Source organism: Biomphalaria glabrata, chromosome 5, assembly GCF_947242115.1.
Source record: "Biomphalaria glabrata chromosome 5, xgBioGlab47.1, whole genome shotgun sequence".
In the NCBI taxonomy this organism is placed as follows: domain Eukaryota; kingdom Metazoa; phylum Mollusca; class Gastropoda; family Planorbidae; genus Biomphalaria; species Biomphalaria glabrata.
The window spans coordinates 23,520,985-23,542,486 of record NC_074715.1 but is presented as its reverse complement, the minus strand read 5'-3'; the positions used below and the strand labels follow the sequence as shown (position 1 = coordinate 23,542,486).

The 21,502-nt window shown below is 32.2% G+C and overlaps 2 protein-coding genes across 3 annotated transcripts in view; one reads left to right on the top strand and one right to left on the bottom strand.

Moving 5' to 3' along the window:
• Positions 1–2,948: 2,948 nt before the first annotated feature.
• Positions 2,949–21,502, bottom strand: part of LOC106065450 (vasculin-like protein 1) — a 52,716-nt gene continuing 34,162 nt past the window's right edge. Inside the window, exons 11-13 of the mRNA XM_056028409.1 lie at positions 9,842–10,059; positions 9,241–9,325; positions 2,949–7,159 (exon numbers count right to left, since the gene is read on the bottom strand). Of these exons, the coding sequence (XP_055884384.1) occupies positions 7,034–7,159; positions 9,241–9,325; positions 9,842–10,059 (429 nt within the window). The 3' untranslated portion in view covers positions 2,949–7,033. The remainder of the gene's footprint in view (positions 7,160–9,240; positions 9,326–9,841; positions 10,060–21,502) is intronic.
• LOC129926159 (uncharacterized) lies at positions 15,358–20,915 on the top strand. 2 transcript variants are annotated; one of them, XM_056028405.1, is made up of 5 exons: positions 15,358–15,961; positions 17,691–20,151; positions 20,280–20,344; positions 20,508–20,589; positions 20,700–20,915. In XM_056028405.1, the coding sequence occupies exons 2-5, from the start codon at positions 17,700–17,702 to the stop codon at positions 20,894–20,896; spliced, it is 2,796 nt and encodes a 931-aa protein (XP_055884380.1). In that variant the 5' UTR covers positions 15,358–15,961; positions 17,691–17,699; the 3' UTR covers positions 20,897–20,915. The 2 variants fall into 2 exon arrangements, with proteins under 2 accessions (XP_055884380.1, XP_055884381.1); XM_056028406.1 differs by lacking the exon at positions 15,358–15,961 and having other exon boundaries at positions 17,347–20,151.

The following is a 21,502-nucleotide window of genomic DNA, read 5'->3' as shown; positions in this document are numbered from 1 at the left end:
TTCACATTCCACTAATGTAATTATCGCATACACTAATATATGATTTGTACCTTCGTTAACCCTTTAAATATTTATCCTGCTATTCAAATGAAAAATTGTTATAATCAATTTCAATACTTATTTAAATAGCTTAATTTTGTCTACATGTAACTAATATTTAGAACAAAGAAAAAAAGAAATGTAGACAGTACAACATTAATTATTTAAAATTGGGATTCATTCCTTCCTTGTCAAACAAGCCTTTTTATGACGATATGAACCAGGTTCGCTGGAAGATCATCTGAGACAATGCTACCTTGACAAAAATAAAGATTTTAAAAACTTTCGAACACTCAAAGTTCAAAATAGACCCGCAAAATCATAGTTCGACATCATATAGAGAAGATGGTTTGTGAGTGTCTTACATGATTTCCTTTCTTATAGCAAAATACGGAAAACAGCAAAGGTCAAACATTGATTTTACCAGCTGTTTTGCACAAACCTACATCTGTTATTATTAAAATAATTTCTTTAAGCAACAATACAGTTCAAGGTCGCTTCGGTGGCATGAGTTATAAAATTAAAAGCTTCTTATGTAAATCTTTGCAAAAGACATAAATACAGTTTGGTCTGACAAGGTGTAGCGCTGTGTGCTACAAACTGTCTAATGGTCACCATCTCATCTCATCTATGCCTGTAGTCCCTTCTGGGCATAAGTTACCAACCAGCTTCCTCCAGGCATCTCGGTTCTAGGCGAATCTATCCAATTGTCGCCACGTCTTGCCCATCTGCTTCCATATCGCTGAGACCTGGAGAACCACCATCACCACCATGAAAAAAAAATCCAGGTATTCATCAATACCTGCCTGATGAAAATTCTTATGATCCGCTGGCCAGACAAGATCTTGAATGAGGAACTGTGGCAAAGAACAAAGCAGCAGCCCACTGAAGTAGATATCCTTCAGAGACGCTGGAGATGGATAGTTCACACCCTTCGCAAGCCTGCATCCAACATAACAAGGCAAGCCCTAACCTGGAACCCCCAAGGAAAGAGAAAGAGGGGACGGCCCAGAAATACATGGTGCTAATGGTCACCGTTTCCTTATATTTCCTTAGGGTTGACCCACGAGACCTTTCCCATGTTTGGGTATAGTAGCAAGGCAGCAGAGGTTTGAATTCAGTTTTCCTTCTGCTAGGTGGGTAACAAGACAAGGCTAATGAGCCCTTCCTGCTCGAAGTTTACTGGTTTAGGCTCCAGTTACTCGCCTTTGACCCATCTCCTGACAGGCACGACATGGCCTAAATTGTGCCGATGTGCCTCAAACCAAAAAACAAACAAAAAACAAACCCATCTCCTGTTAATGAAAACAGTTCAGCAGATTCAACATTTGAGCCACACGTGAAAGATCAAGAAATACACGAGAAACTGCTGTATGCGAAACCTTTAACAACGATACTTAAGGCATATTAATTAATTAATTAATATTTAATGTTGGAAAGACTACTTCATAGAACGACAAATTCGTATATTAAACATAATATCCTAAGTTGTGTAGTTTAAAATTAGTTTTTCACTCATCAACTCACAACAGTTAGAAATTTGTTTAAACAAAAATGTTAATGAATTTGCAAAAATGTGCAAGTTGAGCAGGGGGTCTACCGAAAACCAGAAAACATGGCAAGGGGTCTACGAGACAAAAAAGTTTGGGAACCACTGATTTAGATCAATGTCTCTTCAGATTTAAGGAAAATAATAATTCACTGACCTAGAAGATAGCTATTTCTCTGGGCTGGTTCCGAGCAGATGCACATACACTTTCAGTGTCAGCCATTTAGTAAATCTCCGAACGGTGTAAAATGATGACGAAGATGCTTTCTTCCATTCCCTCTAAGTGCAATGAACTACTTTTTTTGCTTCCCGATAGGCAATTTCATTTTCTACAACAAACGAGTTGAAGCTGGCAATTATTAAGGATGTCCGATGGGTGTCATATGCTTAAGAGTCATGCGCTAGGGCTCATTAACATTTATTAAATTACTTTGCGTAAAATAAGATCAATAGTTGAGTCTAACAGTCCTGGAGCACCCGTTTACAGTTATCAGTACACATTAGAACCATTTATATCTTAAGTTTTCCCTCTACCAATTAGAAACTCAGTAAATGTAGTGAACCTCAAGTGATCATGCTAGTAGATCGTGAACTTGAGAAATACCAAAGTTAATCATTTTGTTTTTTAATTGCTAAGCACATGACATTAGATTTTTTTCTCAATAATGTTAACAAAAGACAATTTGGGATAAACACTAATCACTTTACTTGCATAGTTAATAAATATGCAAAATAAAATATGGAAATACTTTAGATCAGCTCACCAGAGAATGACGACCATTTCTTCCAAAGCTGCATCGAAAGGCACGAACAAGACAATAGCTCCATAAACCCCTATATGGAATATGGAGAGCTGCCTGAGTTGGAAACCACTGCGCAGTTCATTGCAGACTACTCCGGGTCTGAACCCTAACTACCCGTACCCCAAAGGAAGTTCAGATGGCCAAGAAGTTTATCCCCGAAATTTTTTGTACGATTCATGATAATCCTTCCACTGAATTATTGACATACTTGTTCTCGTTTATCGGGAGCGTGAGGTTTTCATTTGAGTCCCATTGATTCCTATAGCAGGAAACACATTTCGACAACTCTCCCACCCCTTAATTACCCAAATATAACATACGCGGAGCCATTAGCGGGGAGAAATGTTGGTGTCCAGGACCTGGGCTGAGCTTAGGAAATGTTCTGGCTTTATTCTCTTAGAACTAACATTCCCACAGAAAATCAGCGCTTACTAGAACTAAGGCCAGATGATCAACAGAAGACACTGCTCAGCTTCAGAGCGAGCAGACCTACGATTGTGAAGAACAAACCGTTTGCTATCTAGTATTGGACTAAGACAATGAAGCAAGCAAAAGAGTTATGTTACTGTACATCAGGACTTCACTTTATTATTCAATACAGCATTGGAGTGAACAATGACAGGGGCCAACCCAATGAACACAAATACAAAAATAGAACAAAAAAGCATTGAAAATATTAGCATCTGTCAATATTGTATTCATTGCAATGTTCTAATGATTTATAAGACACTGCAGCAGTCAGTGGAAACATCTTATACACTGTAAACCAGTGGCCACACTCAGTTCAAAGACAACAACACACAAAATAGTCTATCAAGACAAGGATTCATTTCATAATCATTTGGTGACAGAATGATACAAAAATAAAACAAACACTTCTAGAAAATGTTCACCTAGTGTAATGCTTTACTTCTCATTAGAATTGTCCCTTCAATCTAAGAGCACTAGACTGGGATGATAGAAGTGAATCAATGTATGGAGATAGCTGCCACATGATTGACACCTACTTGCAACACCATCATTCTGGAGAAGATGGCTGGACTAGTATCATTAGTTTTATTTAAAAATATAAATACAAATGTTTCAAGTTTTGATATTTTCCCCACTAGATATTGGTGACACATTTTGAAAGCTATTTGTATGAGATCAAGAATATGGGATCAACTCTCATGTCTTTCACTTTTCAATTAAATAACAAGAAAAAAATTAATGAAACATCTGGCCACTGTGTTTCATCCATTTCTCTAAGAAAACAGTCTTATATACAGAATAAAGCAACAACAAAATGAATGAAAAGCAAATGAGGAAAAAAAGACTGGTCAGATATTAAAAACAACCAAAAAAAAAAACTTCAAATATGCACATCAAAAAAAAATATTTTTTTTTTCTTTCTTTTTCTTTTTCCAGATTACTCATTTTCAAACCAGAACAAGATTAAGGGTTTAGGACATTTTGAAAAATGAACAACTGTAAATTACAATCCTTTTAAAACTTACATTGAGAATTCTTATCAAAACAACTTGAAGCCCAGCAACATAACAATCAAAGAGTATTTTAAAAACTATAACTCAATGAATTTGCCACAGCTAAAATCATTTTTGCTTGGCTTAAGCTTGTATGTATTGTAACACACATTTTTGCTCTGTATTCTGTTCATTATTAAAATATACATAAAATTCTTAGACTGTGAAAAGGTGTGAAGATATGGTTGAATTAGTTTCAATCAAATAAGGACATAATTTGCAGGATAGATTTTCTTCACAGCAAATCCAAGTCAAATATCAGTTTTCATTAAATACTGGAGTTTACATTATACAACTAGTTTTGATATAACACATGTACTTCATCATAGACCACCGGCATTATTTAGAAGTCAATAGGTTGAGGTCAAGGAAAGAAGTAGTCCTCCTAGGAGAAACAAACAAAAAGTCCAACATAATATAAATCACACTTTAAGCTAGTGTTCCATAAATAAGCAGTTTATGTTTGTTTGTTTGTACAGTAATCTGATGTTTGAGCAAACAATACTTCTCAAATGTACACAGCTTATTAAAAAAAATAACATATCTATGCCATTCACAATGTATGAATGGTTTTCCTTAAGTTTTGTTGATGATTTCTTCAACTAAACAATTATCTACTGCAACAGAAAAAGAAATTCTTCACAAATGTTAAAAAAAAAAAAGGAACATAAATGAGAAGCAAGTACAAAATTGATAAGAAAGAAGATGCCAGTCCTACATTTGTATGGGGAAAATTTTTTACATGTATATCACCAGCATAATTATTTTTTTTGCAATCTGCAGTTACACTATACAGTTTAAATGATTTAGTGGAAATATAACAATGCATCTTAGCAATCTGTCAAGTTAATAGATATCTCTGCGAAACATGCTCAACACACTCTCTCACATACACGCACATACAAACAGTTCAAGAACCTTACAAAGGTATAAATAACTAGCAGGCAGGCCAGCAGCTGGAAATAGCAAACTCATGGAAAAACTATGATTGATACTACAAGTATTGCACACTTATTTAAATAGTTAAGTGTAGTTGATAAAATGTAGTACTCACAAAGGTAACTTTAAATAAGAAGAAATTATTAACATTTACTCAATTTCTTATTGTAAATGTAAAACATTATGATGATGAAAAAATAATTTCTTTGCAGTTACTGTCAAATTATTTAATTCTGAATACTAATTTTTGGCATGATAGTTAAAAAAAATAAATTATCTGTACATAAAGCAAATTTCTAAAAAAAATTTCTACTGTTGAATAATCTAGTATGACCACAACATTGATAGGTAACAATATCAGACAAGTGGAGAAAGTAATAATACTAGTATTTATATTATGAAATTGAGAGAATGCAATAAACAATGAATAGTAAAAAAACAAAAAAACATTACAGGTTTTCATGTAGAAGGCACTGAATCAGATTTAAACGGAAAACACATTTTTACACACAAATAAGATAAAGTCCAATGTTTTCCAGTGGTCGTGGGGTAGCGATAACATGCTGCCATTATAGTGGTTCTTAACAATAATTTTGTTCACACATTATTATTTTTTTTTCCATATGTAATGTGTCCATTGCCTATGTGGGGAAAAAACCCAACTCCTCCATAAAAAGAAAAAAACCAACTTTGGTAAATTTGTTAATATTACAATGATTTATATCTTGTTCATCTTTAAGGCTTGTATGTTATTAAACCAAAATTAACAACACATTTTATATTTTTTCGCAGATGACACAAGTTAAAACCTAAAGAAAACTTACTTTGTGTGGCATAAGACTTGTTAACAAAAGAAACAGGAACAATAGTATCACTTTGGAAAGCACTAAGTGTATTTGTGTAGAGGCATCAATTATTTTGTATTTACTAAATAAATCAGGCTTCTAAATAACCCTTAAGTAATACAGTTTTGCTCTCAAAACCTCTTTGAAGTGATTGTAAATAAGTGTGCCAAGATAATGGTCAAAAGATTGAAAACTTCTCAAGCAACAAAGATAGATAAAACATTTGCATGACTAAGAACCACTGTAGTTATTTACTCCTCTCAATGTTTAACTTTAAAAAATTGGAATGTATTGAGGTTAGCCAATACATTCATACAAGGTTGACAAAATTACTACATTTGCAGATAGAAACAGTAGCAATCATATATATTAATACATTTTCTAACAGGGCAAATGTTAGTTTAAAAAAAACCTGCAAATACTAAATAGTTTAATTAAAACTGAATGGAAAAGTACTACTATTTTCCTAGCTCAATGATATGCTTCTTTGTACTGTTTGCAATTAGTTTTTCCATAAGCACAGAACAAAACTTAAGGCCAAAATAACTTTCATAAGAATATTTGGCTCCAATCAACAGAAATGATAATATTAACTAAAGGACTAATCATCAACACTTTTTTTTTATGACAAATGAAATGTTGAAAAATTACTATCATCGGAAAAAGTGAAATGTGGAAAAATACTATGATCAAGGAATTTTTCCATTTTTAAAATATGTACAAAATGAATGGATCTTCTAATCCTGACTACAGTTATGCAACCTTGCTCAGTTACATGACAAGAATGGTCTAAAACAATCATTAAAAACTAGAAAACCTAATGACAATTTTGGTACTAAATGAATCTTTCACAAAAATATGCTGCCACTAAAATTAACTGATATAAATAAAATTTTAAGAAAAAAAAAGCGGTTTCAATTTAAGAGGTTGTTTTATCTGAAAGTATATCAAATAGATTGAAAACAATAAAATGAATTGGATTTGCTTGGTTATTGCCCCTTGTCCACAATTATGGCAAGAAATTTTGTTAACAGCACAATGTGATGATAATTTGACAAATTTATTTGAGCTATTATGCTAAAAAACTTTCTATGTCACAACTTAAACAGATCTACAACAACAACTGAGACAGAATAAATATTTCAATCACTAGATCTTAGTATTGATTTTTGTAGTGTGATGTCTTGGTCATAAGATATTCATTTCAAACTGTCTCTAGAATATATAATTGTAGTTTCAAAAAAAAAAAAAAAGATTTCTAAAAAGTGATGTGTTTCTTTAAATAAAATCATTTCCATTTATCCACTAAATATGTAGAAATGAAAGCTGGAGATATCACAAAGGCTTGTCATCATTTGCAGTATCACCATTTAGCAATACATTGGCATCCAGCTTTAAGTTAAGAGCATTGCGTAAAGTTGCCTTGAAACCATTTTTTTGACCATTGCAATGATTTTTTAGCTGTAGAATACCAAAATAAAAGGGTTATTAGTATATTTTAAGCAGTTTTTTTTCATTGTCATTTTAGGGTGAAAAAAAAACAACTTAAATTATGTTTAATCCTTTATGTGTATTTTGTCAATGGTCCTTTCAAGGAAAATTAGGATTTAAAAAAAATGTATACTACAGTATTTATTCTCTTTATGAACACTACAGGAGCTGTGATAATATATTAGGATATCCATTAGATGGAGTTGGTAAATATTAACTTCATTTTTTTTACATTAGGCAATGTCTGGCACTTACTAACTATACTACTACTTATTTGTAAAAAAAAAAAAACTTTCAAAAAACATAAGTAGTTGTTGCATGAGCACATAATTAACAGATTTATTCATTCATTTGACATATACCAAAACAAAACATATACCAAAACATTATAAATATAGATCTTATTAAAAAAGACAAAAAAGGTATATTTCCCTATGTAGTTTATTGATCAATACACAGTAGTAATATTTCAGATTTGTTTTATAATCCTTTGTATGAAAAATTCAATTTTAAAAACAAAAAAAAGACAACAGCTATGAAATGAGATTTTATCTCTTGAGATCTAAATCTAAAAACAATTCTCTCACTAGTCATGCTTGAAAAACTATCAATGTAAGCGACTTATAAATTGGCAGATAAATATTTATCTATATTTTTTTTTAAAAGCGTTTTACAACAGGAACGATCTCTGCTAAACTTGGTCAGAACATTACATTAAAAAATAAAACAATTGGTAAATCAATTCTGCATTTAATTTTTTTTTTTTTTGAAAAAATATAGATCTGATTTCATTCTTGGAATTTAGGCCTTCATAAGTAATAGAACTTAGTCATTTTAACAGTAGCTTTCGATCTGGCACAGAAGATATGTTCTGCAAGTCAGGGAACATAGGTTTGATTCAGTCATTTTAACAGTAGCTTTCGATCTGGCACAGAAGATATGTTCTGCAAGTCAGGGAACATAGGTTTGATTCCCTTTATCATGCTAAGAGAGATATTAAGCTCAACCAATATTTCTTCTATTAAAATTTCTGCCCTTCTCACTATCATCTCAAAAGAACTCTCTCCTGAATTTGGTGGTTTATAAAAAAAACGAATCTAGATCTAGAATAGATCTGGCCCCTTTTTTATTTTAGATTCCATAAAGGATAAGAAAGGAGATCAATAAGTTTTTTTTATAAGATTATCTAGATCTAGTTACAGATATCTACAGCCTTGAGCTACTAGACCTAGTCAGTAGTCTAAATCTATAATTAGATGTACTTTGATCTAGATTAGTTCTAAATCTGTATACACCTGGTCAAGTCTAATTTAGATCTAGTTCTTAGTTCTAAATCTAGATTTACGTAAATTCTATTAGACTATAGGTGCCTGACATATTAAAATATCTCTACTTCTAGATCCAGTCTAGATGAATTAGAACTAATCAATCATTTAATTCCCAATCAGTTTGAAGACTTCATATAAACTGACACATTGAAAGGAACTGCGCTTTATTTAGATCAGTAAGATCTAGTAAACATTAAAATATTTGCACGTCTAATAAGAATAGTCCATTTCCAGGCATTGACGCACTGATCTATATATATGATTAGCAAGAACTACTTGTTTTTTTATTTAATTTATTTTCTTTAGAGGGGGAAATGCATATTTTCAGATGATAAACTGTACTCGCGTATTTTCGTGTCCATTTGCGTACAAATTACGCAGGATTCGTACTTGTAGGCAACTCTGGGTAAAGTGCTTGGCTTCCAAACCAGGGGTCCTGGGTTCGAATCCTGGTGAAGACTGGGATTTTTACTTTCGGGATCTTTGGGCGCCTCTGAGTCCACCCAACTCTAATGAGTACCTTAATTAAGTTGGGGTAAAGTAAAGGCGGTTGGTCGTTGTGCTGGCCATATGACACCCTTATCACCGAAGGCCACAGAAACAGATGACCTTTACACTGTTTGCCCCATAAACCACAGGTCTGAAAGGGGAACTTAATAAACCATCACTTATATATATGTATGTATGTATGTATGTATGTATGTATGTATAGGAAGATCTTACCAAATGCTGAAACTCTCTTATTTCATCATCAGTGATAACATATTCAGTGTTATCCTCTTCAACCCAGCCCATAGATAAAAGAAGTCTGAAGGAAAAAGAACAGATGCAAGAATACAAAACAAATAAATTGAAAATTAAATCTTAATTTAGAGAATGAAGTTTTCATTTAACAAAATAAAACAGGAATAATTACTTTTTTGTTTGTTCTGAATGATGCAAGCAAGAGTGGGCATTAAGCTAAATATATTAGAAAAACTATAAAAGAGATATTTTATTTACACAATAACTACTACTGTGATATAAAGCCACATTTTCATAATCAGAAGAGCAACTTTTTTTTTTAATTGAATTTATTTTCGGTAATAAAAGTGTTGCTACCAAGTGTATAGGGTGTCTAAGAAATTTTGTATTTTTAGAGCTTGTTTTTGTTCTAAAGACATTAAAAGTATTTAATTTTTAAACAGTGTTTTTTTCTGTGTTTTTTTAATTATATCAATTTAAAAAAAAACTTTTTTGTTTACAGTGTTACAGGACTTTTTAAAACCCCAAATAGTTATTTAGTTAAAAGGCTTAATCCAGATAACATAAGTGATAATTTTACCTCTTTTCTTCCTCTTCTCCAGAAAGAGTAATGTGATCTACTTCATTAATAAGAGCTTCACCATTCACATTTGAATTGTCAGTATCACCATTCATTTTGACAGAGCCATTCATTATGTGTTTCTTAGATTCATTTATATTTGTTACATGGTTACCATTTATATGGATGTAGTCCTCAATGTCCTCATTCATGGTACCATCTTCAGAGTATTTTGGAGACTGTAAAGAAAGACAAAGTCTGAGAGATGCCTACTGTTTAAAAAAATAATCAATTTTTAGCAATTAATTTTTCAAAACTATTACATTACATTTGGTTAAGAAAAGCTTAAATCATTGTTAATTTAAAAAAAAAACAAACATAAACAGGATTCATGAATGAATATGAGTTGTTTTTTTGTTCAATGTTGAATATATTATACATGCTGTCCACAGTGATGGGAACAGGCTTTAAAAAACTTGTACACCCCTGTTTTTGAACTGGCCTGTTGCTGCAACTTAAACATGCAAGGCACTATTGTTTGTACATATAGAGTAGAAAGCTTTTTGCAGATGCTTCATATCCTGGCAGTCTGAGCATTCTATAGTAGATAACTGCTTTAGTGGTATTGTAACAACCTCTCTCTCAAACAACTATAAAGAGTTAATGTAACTGAAAATCAAAACATGCTTGAGTTTTGGAAATAAGCTACACTTCTGTTTGTTTCACTGATTATTTAATTTTATACAGGAGAAACTGTTTATTAAACATGAAGTCCACCAACAAATGCTTGAAAAGCAATTGAGAGAAAGTTGCTGAATCTCTGATGAGTTCTTAAGGGGGTCAACGGGTCAAAAATAATCATTTTTCATTTAAAAAAATCGATTTTTCAAAAGTTGCATATTATGTTAGAATAATATCTTGTAAATGATATAGTTTAGCTAAAATCATTAAAATAAAGGTATTTTAATGTAAAAAATGAGTTTGAAAGGGGTAGGGGTAAGCTAATTTTGCTCTAAATGTTTAAAAAATTGCCGTTTTACGATGCCGATTACCGCGTAGCCCGACATAAAAGTGGGTCATGTTTGGTGTCTTTGAAAAGCCTACGATCAGCTCTACAAGTCCATTTCAATGACTCATTCATCTAAAAATAACCTTAGCCTTGAACTAGTTCAAACTAGACCATTACACGTGTCTCTATTCAAATCCGATTGGATCATGATGTATATTTATGAAATAAACGAATTTGATTGGTTCCTTCCAGCCATGTGGTTCCGATGTTTACAGCAACAATGATGGCATCCGCGAATCGATAGAAGACCCTTTTGGATATTGTATGCTATCTTTGCCATTATTATTTACGGTAAGTACATGTTTCCTAATATTTTTTATAGATCTAGATATAGCAATATCATAAAAACACAAATCTAGGGGTCGGACAAGCACGTATTCAGTGTTTAGGTCATACTAGATCTAGTTACTACACTTAGACTTAGGCTTGGGGCTAGGCTAGTCTAAGGCTACCCTTCTAGATCTCGAATCATATTCTAGATGCCTTAGTATTTAGATTGATCTAGTAACCTCTAGTTCTATAAAATAGATCTAGAAACTTGATTTCGTTTTGGATCTATATAGGTTTATCTCTATCATCTATCTTGTCTACTTTAGTCTAGATCTAGATCTCCATTCCATGAGCAGTAAGATCGTATCCACTGCAGAAGAGAAGATAAGATTCTAGATCTAGAAGATATTTAGATCTAGATCTATATATCTAGATCTATACATCTAATATAGTCTAGATCTAGTTGTTGCTTTTTCTAATTCTAGATCTAGTCGTAGTTCAGATTTATTTACTAGATTTCTAGATCTAAACTTTACTGGGCTACAATGGCATGCATACATTAACTTTTTTTCTTTTATTTCCAGTCTCAGTTTCTCCTGACTACAATCAGAAGTAATGACTTACCTAATCTGTTACAAGGATATAGACATAGATCTACACACATTGGGAATTGTAGGTAAGGAAAAAAAAAAGTTTTGTCCATTCATTTTTTTCTATCATTCTTTTTAGTTCTTGATTATATATTGAGTAAATAACACTAATGCTATATTTATCATTTGAATATTTTCATAATAGGCTATTTAATTTATATTTTCATTTTCTTTCTATCAACAGATCAAAACAACACATATGCAGTACACTGACCCTTCCTCTTGTTGGAAGAAAACGTCACCACATACTAGTACCTCGTCAGCCATCTACCCTGTCTGAAAGCTGCCTAAATACTGCAGTATGACATAGAAGTTCTTCATAATCAAACACCACATCACATACTGCTTATCACATATATAGCAATAATTTCCACTTTATAGACCTTGATCTATATCATGTTAACAACCTGGGATTCTTTTCTCGTTGGATACTGTCGTTGACCACCACCTCCAGCTACAAAGACTCTTACATTATAAAGTTCTACCTAACTTATTTCATTACAAGATTCATCATCAAGCACTGCATGGTTCCTGGTGAACCAATTTAGCATCAGCTACTGTTTCAACATAAATAAGGACCAGAGTTTTTCTGTCCTTGTAGCTGTACATGTGCAATGAGCTTCAGTCTCGCCATGTCACATTATATCAGCATTTCTTACCATCTATAACATTTATACTGCACAGCATACATATGTGCATTATCAGCTCAATGGCTATATATAAAAAGCCATATCATATTACAATGAAGGACTATCTACTATAAAGGCACTGCACTCCACAATTATTCAGCCACCTAAAACATACAAGTTGCATTTATATTCAAATACTGGTGCCATTCTTTACTGGAATTATTATTGTGTGTACTCTATCAAACCACTAGTATGAGTACAAATAACATTAGGTGCTTATGAAAAAAAATGCAGGCCTGAAACCTGAGAAAGACTAGATTCCAAATTATTTGAACTGGTGTAGGTAATTTTTTTTTTTACTTTGAAAAACTTCTTGTGTAAACCACATTCATATAACGGTATTAATTATATTTTAACTATTTATTTACTTATTATTTGCATGTATTTATAATTAAGGGATACTTTATCTTAATTTTTAGTTGTTTTGGGGCTTACATTAATGTCTGAAAAGTAAAAATTGGACTTATTATGTCTTCGGGTGAATTTTTTTTTTCATCGAAAGGGGGGGGGGGGGAGCTAAATAAAACATCTTTTTGAACAATATACATGCATATCTTGTTTTTCTCACTCATTGAAACTTTAATTTTGATTTTTCTCAAAATGTCAATTTTACATGGGTATGTGTTCTTAAGAATCACTTTTCTCAAAAACTATCAGTTCAATTATAATAATATTTGGTAAACATGTTTAATAAGCGATAAAAAATGTCATAAAATGTTTACAGGAAAAGAGTAAAAGACATTTTAATTGGTTACAATGGCTGAAAACGCTGTCTGCAGAAGGGGGTAAAATTTAAAAATTTATATAAAAAAATCTATATACATTTTTCGAATGTCTCATTGTCATCCTGTAAGGAGATAGGGTGTCTATCAATGTACCAAATTTCAGACCTGTAACTTTAATGGTTATTTCAGAAACACATTCTTAGAAATGAGATGATTTGACCCCTCGACCCCCCCTTATGATGAAAAAAAGTTGAATTTCATTAAAAAAATATTTTTTAAAGGCATATTATGTGTTCCTATGGTCAAATACATCATTTGAATACATTAAAAAGTCTAAAATGTTAAAAACAAAAAAAAAAGTTTTCAAGGTAGATAAGGAGTAATGATTAGAGGAAAAGAATGTTTAGCAATAAAACTGCATATTGAGACTTCCTTATGTGACTCTTTTTCATGCTGATACAAGTTGTTTACAAGAAGTGGATCTCTACCACACTGGGCTTTTAAAGCATTAGTAATGATTAGTTATTAGTTAGATATAGAAAAATCTTTAATATATATTTCTCACTGTAGATCTAGATCTATCTATAATCTAGATCTACGTAAATCTAATTACTTGGATCTAAATCTCTAGTGACTCTATATATATTACTATTATATTCAGTAGCTGTTTGCAGCCATTGAAGTCTAGACGCTCTAGATCTAGATAATCTAGATCAAAAGAATTCAAATTAAAGAAACTAGAATATATCTATCTAGACTGATTCAAACCACTCTAGTCACTCTGGACCTACACAAGATTTTTTAAAAATAGAACTTTAAATGTGTCAAAAGACCGGATGTGCGCATGTTCAAAACAAATCAAATCTTATTTCGCATTCTTCTGAAAATGGAAAAATAATAAAATCTGATTTTGTTTTCCTAAAAATAAAAAAAATTTTCCCCAAAAAAAAAAAATGATGGGGAAATTTCAGATTTATTTGTTAGAAAATCAGATCAGAAGAAATTTTTCGGAATTCCGAAAATTTTTGGAACATTCCCATCACTTTGTCCATTGTAGTCATAAAGCATGCTTGGTTTTGTTTTTAATATCAGGCCTAATAGGCTTAATGTATTTCACATGAAACTGATGACCCAGTTTTACCATTTTGTCAACTCAAAAGCTTGTCCAAAGTCATAATTTTATCCTAAGAACTTTGCCATGTTAAAAGCTACATGATATATGTATAATTAATTCATCACACATTTTCACTTGATACAAGTTCCACCTTGTAAGACTTCTTTTTCTCACAGCTGCAGTTACCTTAAGTTTTTGTCTTTCGCATGACAAGAGTAACGTTTGTCAGTTTCATTTTTTTATTCAAGTTAACCTTAACTTAACTCATTACCAGACACACTAATTCATAAATCAAACTTAAATTAATCCAAAGATACTTTCAATGCTGGCAATTCAACAATGTACTTTTCACAAGCTTCAGATACCAAATAAATCCAACTTATAACCTATAATATTTATTCCAAGCACACCTGGTATAAGTAGAATTTTTAAGATTAGCCAAGCAAATATCTATTAAAAAAATATTTTAAATTCTGTTATGCTCCTTCCCCATCACTATTCGTATTTGAAATTAACAATTTAACTTCATGTGCTTGTACCGCCTAAGCTGTGAGTCAGAAATATGTATATTTGTATACATACACATAGTGTGCAATATAAACAAGAACTCAAGCACTTTAGTCTCTAGGAGGATTGATAACCCCAAAATGCCCACAAACCAGATAAGGAAATGCTTAATCATTTCTAATACTTCCTCTATCAGTGTGAGCCTTCTACTACACTATACCCACAAACTGAATAGCTTATATTTACATGTGAGTGTTTCTCCAGTACTGGTTACAACTAGGTGTTGGTTCACTAAAAAGTCCGTATTTCATAAGATTGTTATTCAAATGTGACAATTTGCATTACATTGCATTAAGAAATGGTTAATCTATAAATTTTGATATTTTGAGCTCATAAGGTGCTAGGGAAATATTGAAATTGTAAAAAATGTGTGAAATTACTACCCAAAATGGCGGCTTTTGATGTAACACGGAACACCATAGTATGATTGAATTAATATCCTACTAAAACCAAGGGGCATAAAACTTCCATCTTTGTTGGGATATGTTAACAAGATCCTCATATTTCAATGTCATTATTTAGTTTTTCTCAAGGTTATCAAAGTATTGATTAAACACGGCCACAAAAAGGCGTTTGAGGCGCATCGCGATGTGTCCCACTTTATACGGAATTACAATCCTCTATGAATTGTAAACAAGAAATAAATAATATGCTCAACATTGCATTTCTGTTACAACAAGCATTAAAGATTTCTTTTAAAGTATTTTTTTTTGTTAAAAGCTTTCTAAACATGCATAACGAGCTTAAAATAGGTCGAGGCGTCCCAGATGAAGCGCCTGTGCTGCGTGTGTTAAGAATGGGATTATTTTTCCCACGACACTACTTTTTATGAATGAGAGTTCTTTTGAGCATCACAGGTATTGTGTAGAACCAAAAAAGTGCCGCTTCCGCTGGAAATACTAGCGTAGTAATTAACAGGAGTACTTAAACAATAGCGTGTCCCACAATTAACCATTGATGCGCCCCAAGCGTCGACACGATCAATCGCCGGCAATCTTGTACAAACATCTCATTTAAACTGTTTTTTGTGATCTTTTGTGGAACAACAACCCATCAGGTACGTAGATATTTCATTATTCTACTGAAATTTAAGCTTATTACGAATAAGTTTGATTGCAATATCCTAATCGAAGTGCTTTTTTTAGAACGAGGTTACTAGATTTAGCCATTCAATCATGACGTCACGTGAAGCGTCTTGAATACAATTTAGTCTTAAATCGTAAAGTTAATCAATTTTAAAGCCTGTTACTAAACAAAAAGTTTATATTTCCTAAACAATTATGTTGATGTAATAGTAGACGTGTGAAAGAATTAAAAATAATATACATTTTTTTATTTTGAGAAGTAAATTGGGTTAGGCATTGAGGCGTTCCATGGGACCCCGTGTTGGTGTTTTCCATGCATAAATTATGACGTCACGTGTAGCGTCTAGTACGAGTTCAGGGTATATTAAGTTTTCTTTATTCATGGAAAGTTTCAATCAAGATTAAATGATTTTTATAAATGTAATAAAATATTTTCATAATTAATAATTTTAAATGAACATTTTTTGATATATTTCAATATATATTTTTTTGAAATTTTACTTATCATCGTTTGGGGCGTTTCAGTGGACAACACTTCGTTTGTTTACAAATGGTGTCCTAGTTTGCGTCTGTTAAGTCCAAATAGATTTTAGTGATATTTTGTTAAAGATGTTACAGTATCAGATAATATTAGCTACATTAAATAAATAAAACGATAGTGTTTAAGAAATATTAAATAATTAAAAATTTGTACTTAATACTGTAAAGAATATTTAGATCTAATTGATTTTCCGTTTGAGGCGCATCTCGGACACTTGTCTTTAAAACTTAATCTAGTCTAGATCTAGACCTAATTATGTAATTCATCATCTAGATTTACTCTAGACTAGACCTAGATCTAATTATGTAATTCATCATATAGATTTACTCTAGACTAGACCTAGATCTAATTATGTAATTCATCATCTAGATTTACTCTAGACTAGACCTAGATCTAATTATGTAATTCATCATCTAGATTTACTCTAGACTAGACCTAGATCTAATTATGTAATTCATTATCTAGATTATTCTAGATTTACTCTAGACCTAGATCTAATTATGTAATTCATTATCTAGATTATTCTAGATTTACTCTAGACCTAGATCTAATTATGTAATTCATTATCTAGATTATTCTAGATTTACTCTAGACCTAGATCTAATTATGTAATTCATTATCAAGATTTAGACTTTAGATCTAGACTAGATAGTGGAAATAAGTAGATTATTAGGGAATTAGATTAGATCTTATAATGAATCTAGACTAGTGACTCTAGACTAGGTCATTAATGTTTAGATTTAGAATCTAATTATAGACAATAAATAATAGATTCTTTCTTTCAACAGACAAGTATCTCTAGAATCTAGAATAATCTAGATCTATAATTCTATATTATAGTATTTTTTATAGACCTATATTGAAATGTAGATTGTATCTAGAAAATTTTGGTTTAACCTTAACTTAATTTCCATTGTATTTTTTATACAGAATATTGTATTCAGTTCTTTTAGTCTACCACTGAATGATTGTAACTTAAGTTATATAATATGAATTAACTGTACTAGTCCTACACCATTGAGTCTATCCCTATAAAGCAATTATGGGCATTACTAGACTCGATTTAAATAATGCACCAATATATATTATATGTTTATGAGTGCTATTAGTACATAATAGATCTAATTATTTTGATACTAATAAATTTTTATCAATTACAGATTTCAGTAATGGAGCTATCTGTTAGAGTTTCAAAGCGTTTACAAGCCAAGAAAGACTCTCTAAATATACAAGCATCAGAGCCTGAGTCATTTCTAAATGTACTAGTACCAGAGCCTGTGTCGCTAAAAAATGTCACTCAAAATAATGTTTCTGGGTTGACACCTAGTGCTATAAGGTATAGAAGACACAGGGAAAAACTACAAGCTGATCCAGAAAAATTTGCTGCTTTCAAGGAAAAGGATAGAAAACGAAGTGTGCTTTACAGACAAAATATTACACCAGAAAAGAGAGAAAGAGCTCGACTTTTAAGTAATTTAAGAACACAAAAATGCAGACAAAAAAAGAAAGAACTAGGTCTCCCTCTTAATGAAAAAAAAGTAAAACCTGAAACACGTGCTGCTGTTTTAGAGCGAAGAGAAAAGGAGAGGTTGAGAAAAGCTGCATACAGGGCCAAGTTAAGCCCACATGAAAAAGCCTGGATAAACAGAAAACGCAAAGAAAGAAAACAGCAAGCTAATAGTACACAAGCTAATAGTCCCCTTTGTGTCAACTCTGCAGAGGTTGGCGAATCACTTGGTACTGGATTCCAGACTCCAGTGGCAAAAAGAATGGCTGTTTCAAGGGCTTTGATGAAATTACCTAGATCACCTAAGAAATATGCTGCAGTTGTTGAAGGTCTCTCACAAATACGCTCCCCAAGAAGAAGTAAAGCTCTCCAAGACATAGGCTTTCTGCGTCTACCTGAGAGAAGAAAGCTCATCTTTCTAAACAACATTAATGAAATTATCAAAACCTATCTACACTCTACCAGCAAAAAAAGGAGTCAGATGTCTAATGCTCGCAGACAAGTACTCTGCAACATCCTTACTAAGTATAACAAATTCAGAGGTTGTGCTACTCATTTCAAACATTTTGGTTTTTCAAGAAGTTTTATGTCCAAGTGCAAATCACAAAACATAGCAAGAAAAAAACGAAGTGATTGCATTACACAAAATGCCTTGGAAACAATTCACAACTTTTACAGCAGAGAGGATGTCTCAAGAACTGATCCATCTCAATCATCTGTGAGTGCACGAACTGGAAAACCTAAACGCTTCATGCAGAAAACGCTGAAGGAGGCATATACTCAATTGAGTACTCATGCACCCACATTAAAGGTATCGTTCTCAAAGTTTGCTAAATTGAAACCATTTATGACAAAAGCTACTCAACATAATAAGATGCAGTCTTGCTTATGTGAGTTCTGTATGAAGATTTTTCTTTATATGGAGGGCATTAATAAGTTTCTAATCAAAAAAGGACACAGAGAGCTGACATTAAAAAATCCAGCTTCATCACTTGACTTAACTCTATGCCCAAGAACTAATGCCAATTGTTTTCATAAGCTGCAGTGCATTGAAAGATCATGTAGCAACTGTGGTGTGGATTTAATTAACAAGTATTTTGAGCCTTTAAAAAATTGCATGGATGAATCAGCAGAATGGAGCATCTGGTCAAAGATGACAGATGAGTATGTTCAGAGTGATGGTACACTGCGAAAGGTAATAAAGTGGCGACCAGTAAATAAAGAAGGCCCTTTCAATGACCTAGTAACATCAATGCAGAAAGATTTGGAAAAATTCAGCCTTCATCTTTTTACAGCTAACTGGCAACAGCAGCAGTTTGCAGATTTGAAACAAGATTTACCATGTGACTGGCTTTTGCTAGTTTCTGATTTTGGTCAAAATTTCACATGCCACCACCAGGATGAAATCCAAGGTGCACACTGGGCTCGAACAGAGGTCACTATTCACCCAGTAGTGAGCTACTACAGAGACAAAGATTTGATAGTCAAAGAAAGCATGGTTTTTTTATCAAATGACCTAAAACATGATGGCCATGCATCACAACACTTTCAAATGAAAGTGATTTATGAGTTAGCTAATCGTGGTCATGCTTTCACTAAAGTTATCAGTTTTAGTGATGGATGTGCAGCACAGTACAAAGGAAAATTAAATTTTGTAGACTTATCTTTCTCAAAGGAAGATACAAATGTGTCCATAGAGAGGCACTATTTCGGTAGTCGCCATGGAAAAGGGCCATGCGATGCTGAAATAGGTGTTGTTAAAAAAAATGCTACATTGGCCATTAAAAGAAGAATGGCCATTATTTCTGATGCAAAGGGGCTATTCCTTTGGGCAAAAGAATACATGACAAAGGCAGAGCCTACAAGTAAAAGAACATTTTTCCTTGTGGAACAAGGAGAAATCAATCGAGACAGGCCTGACAGGTCCAACGAAAAGATTCGAAGCCTTCAGGGATCGAGGTCAGTCCATGCAGTGAGAGGTATTACACCTTACAATATTGCCTACAGAAAAAGAAGCTGTTTCTGCTTTCCTTGCAGAAATTCAGATGGCAGTCAGTGCCTGCATGATGAAATATGTGGATCTTGGAATATGTTCAAACTTCAGAAACAGAATGGTAAGTACTGTACTTTTATTTATTTATTTATTTTTTAAATAGCCATTTTACAATTATCCGAGAAAACATATTATTCTTTTTAAAATTACTTAACCGATTTCTAAATGTAATTGTTTCTTTTTCTTCAGTGGTGCAATCTCAATCAAATCTTGAATCCTCTTTGGATGTCAGTCCCATATGCTCAAATTCAAAGGTAAAGAGCTTTTACATACAGTATAAGCATTTTAACATTTTTCATTGAATCTTATGTTACCTGTATTGTATAAGTTGTTTTTTTAATAATATACCCTGCTAAATAATTTTTGACTCATTTCAGTCAATTTAAGTATTTCAGCCCCATGTTGTTGTTTTTTCAGGCCCAAACATTGTCCTCCACAAATCAAAAGTATATTGTAAATAGCTGTGTGATTGTCAAGTATGGGGAAATATTCTATCCAGGTATAATTTTTTTTGTACTGTGTACCTTTTACATTCAATAAACAAGTTCAAAGTATGTTTTAGATTGAAGTATTAACTTTTTCAACATTGCTGGTAATTTTTTCTAACAGGAGTTGTGACAGAAGTCCTGGATGATCAGCGCAGAATAAATTTTTTAAAAAGGCACAGAAATAAAAGAGATATATTTGTATACCCAGAAGTGCAGGACATACAATTAGTGTATGCAGACATGATTGTTACTGAAGTGATGTTGATACCAAATGGCAATAGTTTGAGAGAGTGGAGAGTGGAAGGTTTTGATTTCTGAATAAAATTTGTGTACAGTTTTATGCCTTTTTTCTTTCTTTTTTTTTTAAACCTTTTTCTGTGTGTTAAAACTAACAAAACATATAAAATATATATTTGTCAATCATTAAAAATATTAATGACCATTTACTTGTGCACAGATAAAACAAAAATTTAAACTTTTAAACATTATTTTTTAATTATTTTAAAAAATGGTGTCCCATGAAGCACCCGCAACATTTTGTGAAATTGAAGCAGCATTTTTACAAATGGGTACTTTATGACTAGAATAGTGAACTTAATAATAAGTCTAATGGATCACTCTAGTGCAAAAATAAAATAATTTCTATATTCTCACAGAATATCTTTTTAAAAAACTTTAACTTGTAGTGTCACAGGTGCTACGGTGTCCCAATTTTTGAATTGAGCTCAAATCCACTTTTTTTATGCAAAAGCATAAATTTCAGTATCTAAAGACTAGTAACAATAAAGACAGTTATATTATGCTAAAATACAATGAATTTATCAATTGGTAGTTCTTAAATTATCAAGTGGTGTCCCGGTGATGCACCTGTGACGCAAAAGGGGGTACCCCTTGAATAGACACTGCTGTCAAAATCTACATCTT

Coding starts and splice junctions, on each gene's coding strand:
- LOC129926159 (XM_056028405.1), top strand. CDS start 17,700: ATGGAGCTATCTGTTAGAGTTTCAAAGCGTTTACAAGCCAAGAAAGAC. Junction 20,345..20,507: donor CCATATGCTCAAATTCAAAG/GTAAAGAGCTTT, acceptor TTGTTTTTTCAG/GCCCAAACATTGTCCTCCAC. Junction 20,590..20,699: donor TGGGGAAATATTCTATCCAG/GTATAATTTTTT, acceptor TTTTTCTAACAG/GAGTTGTGACAGAAGTCCTG.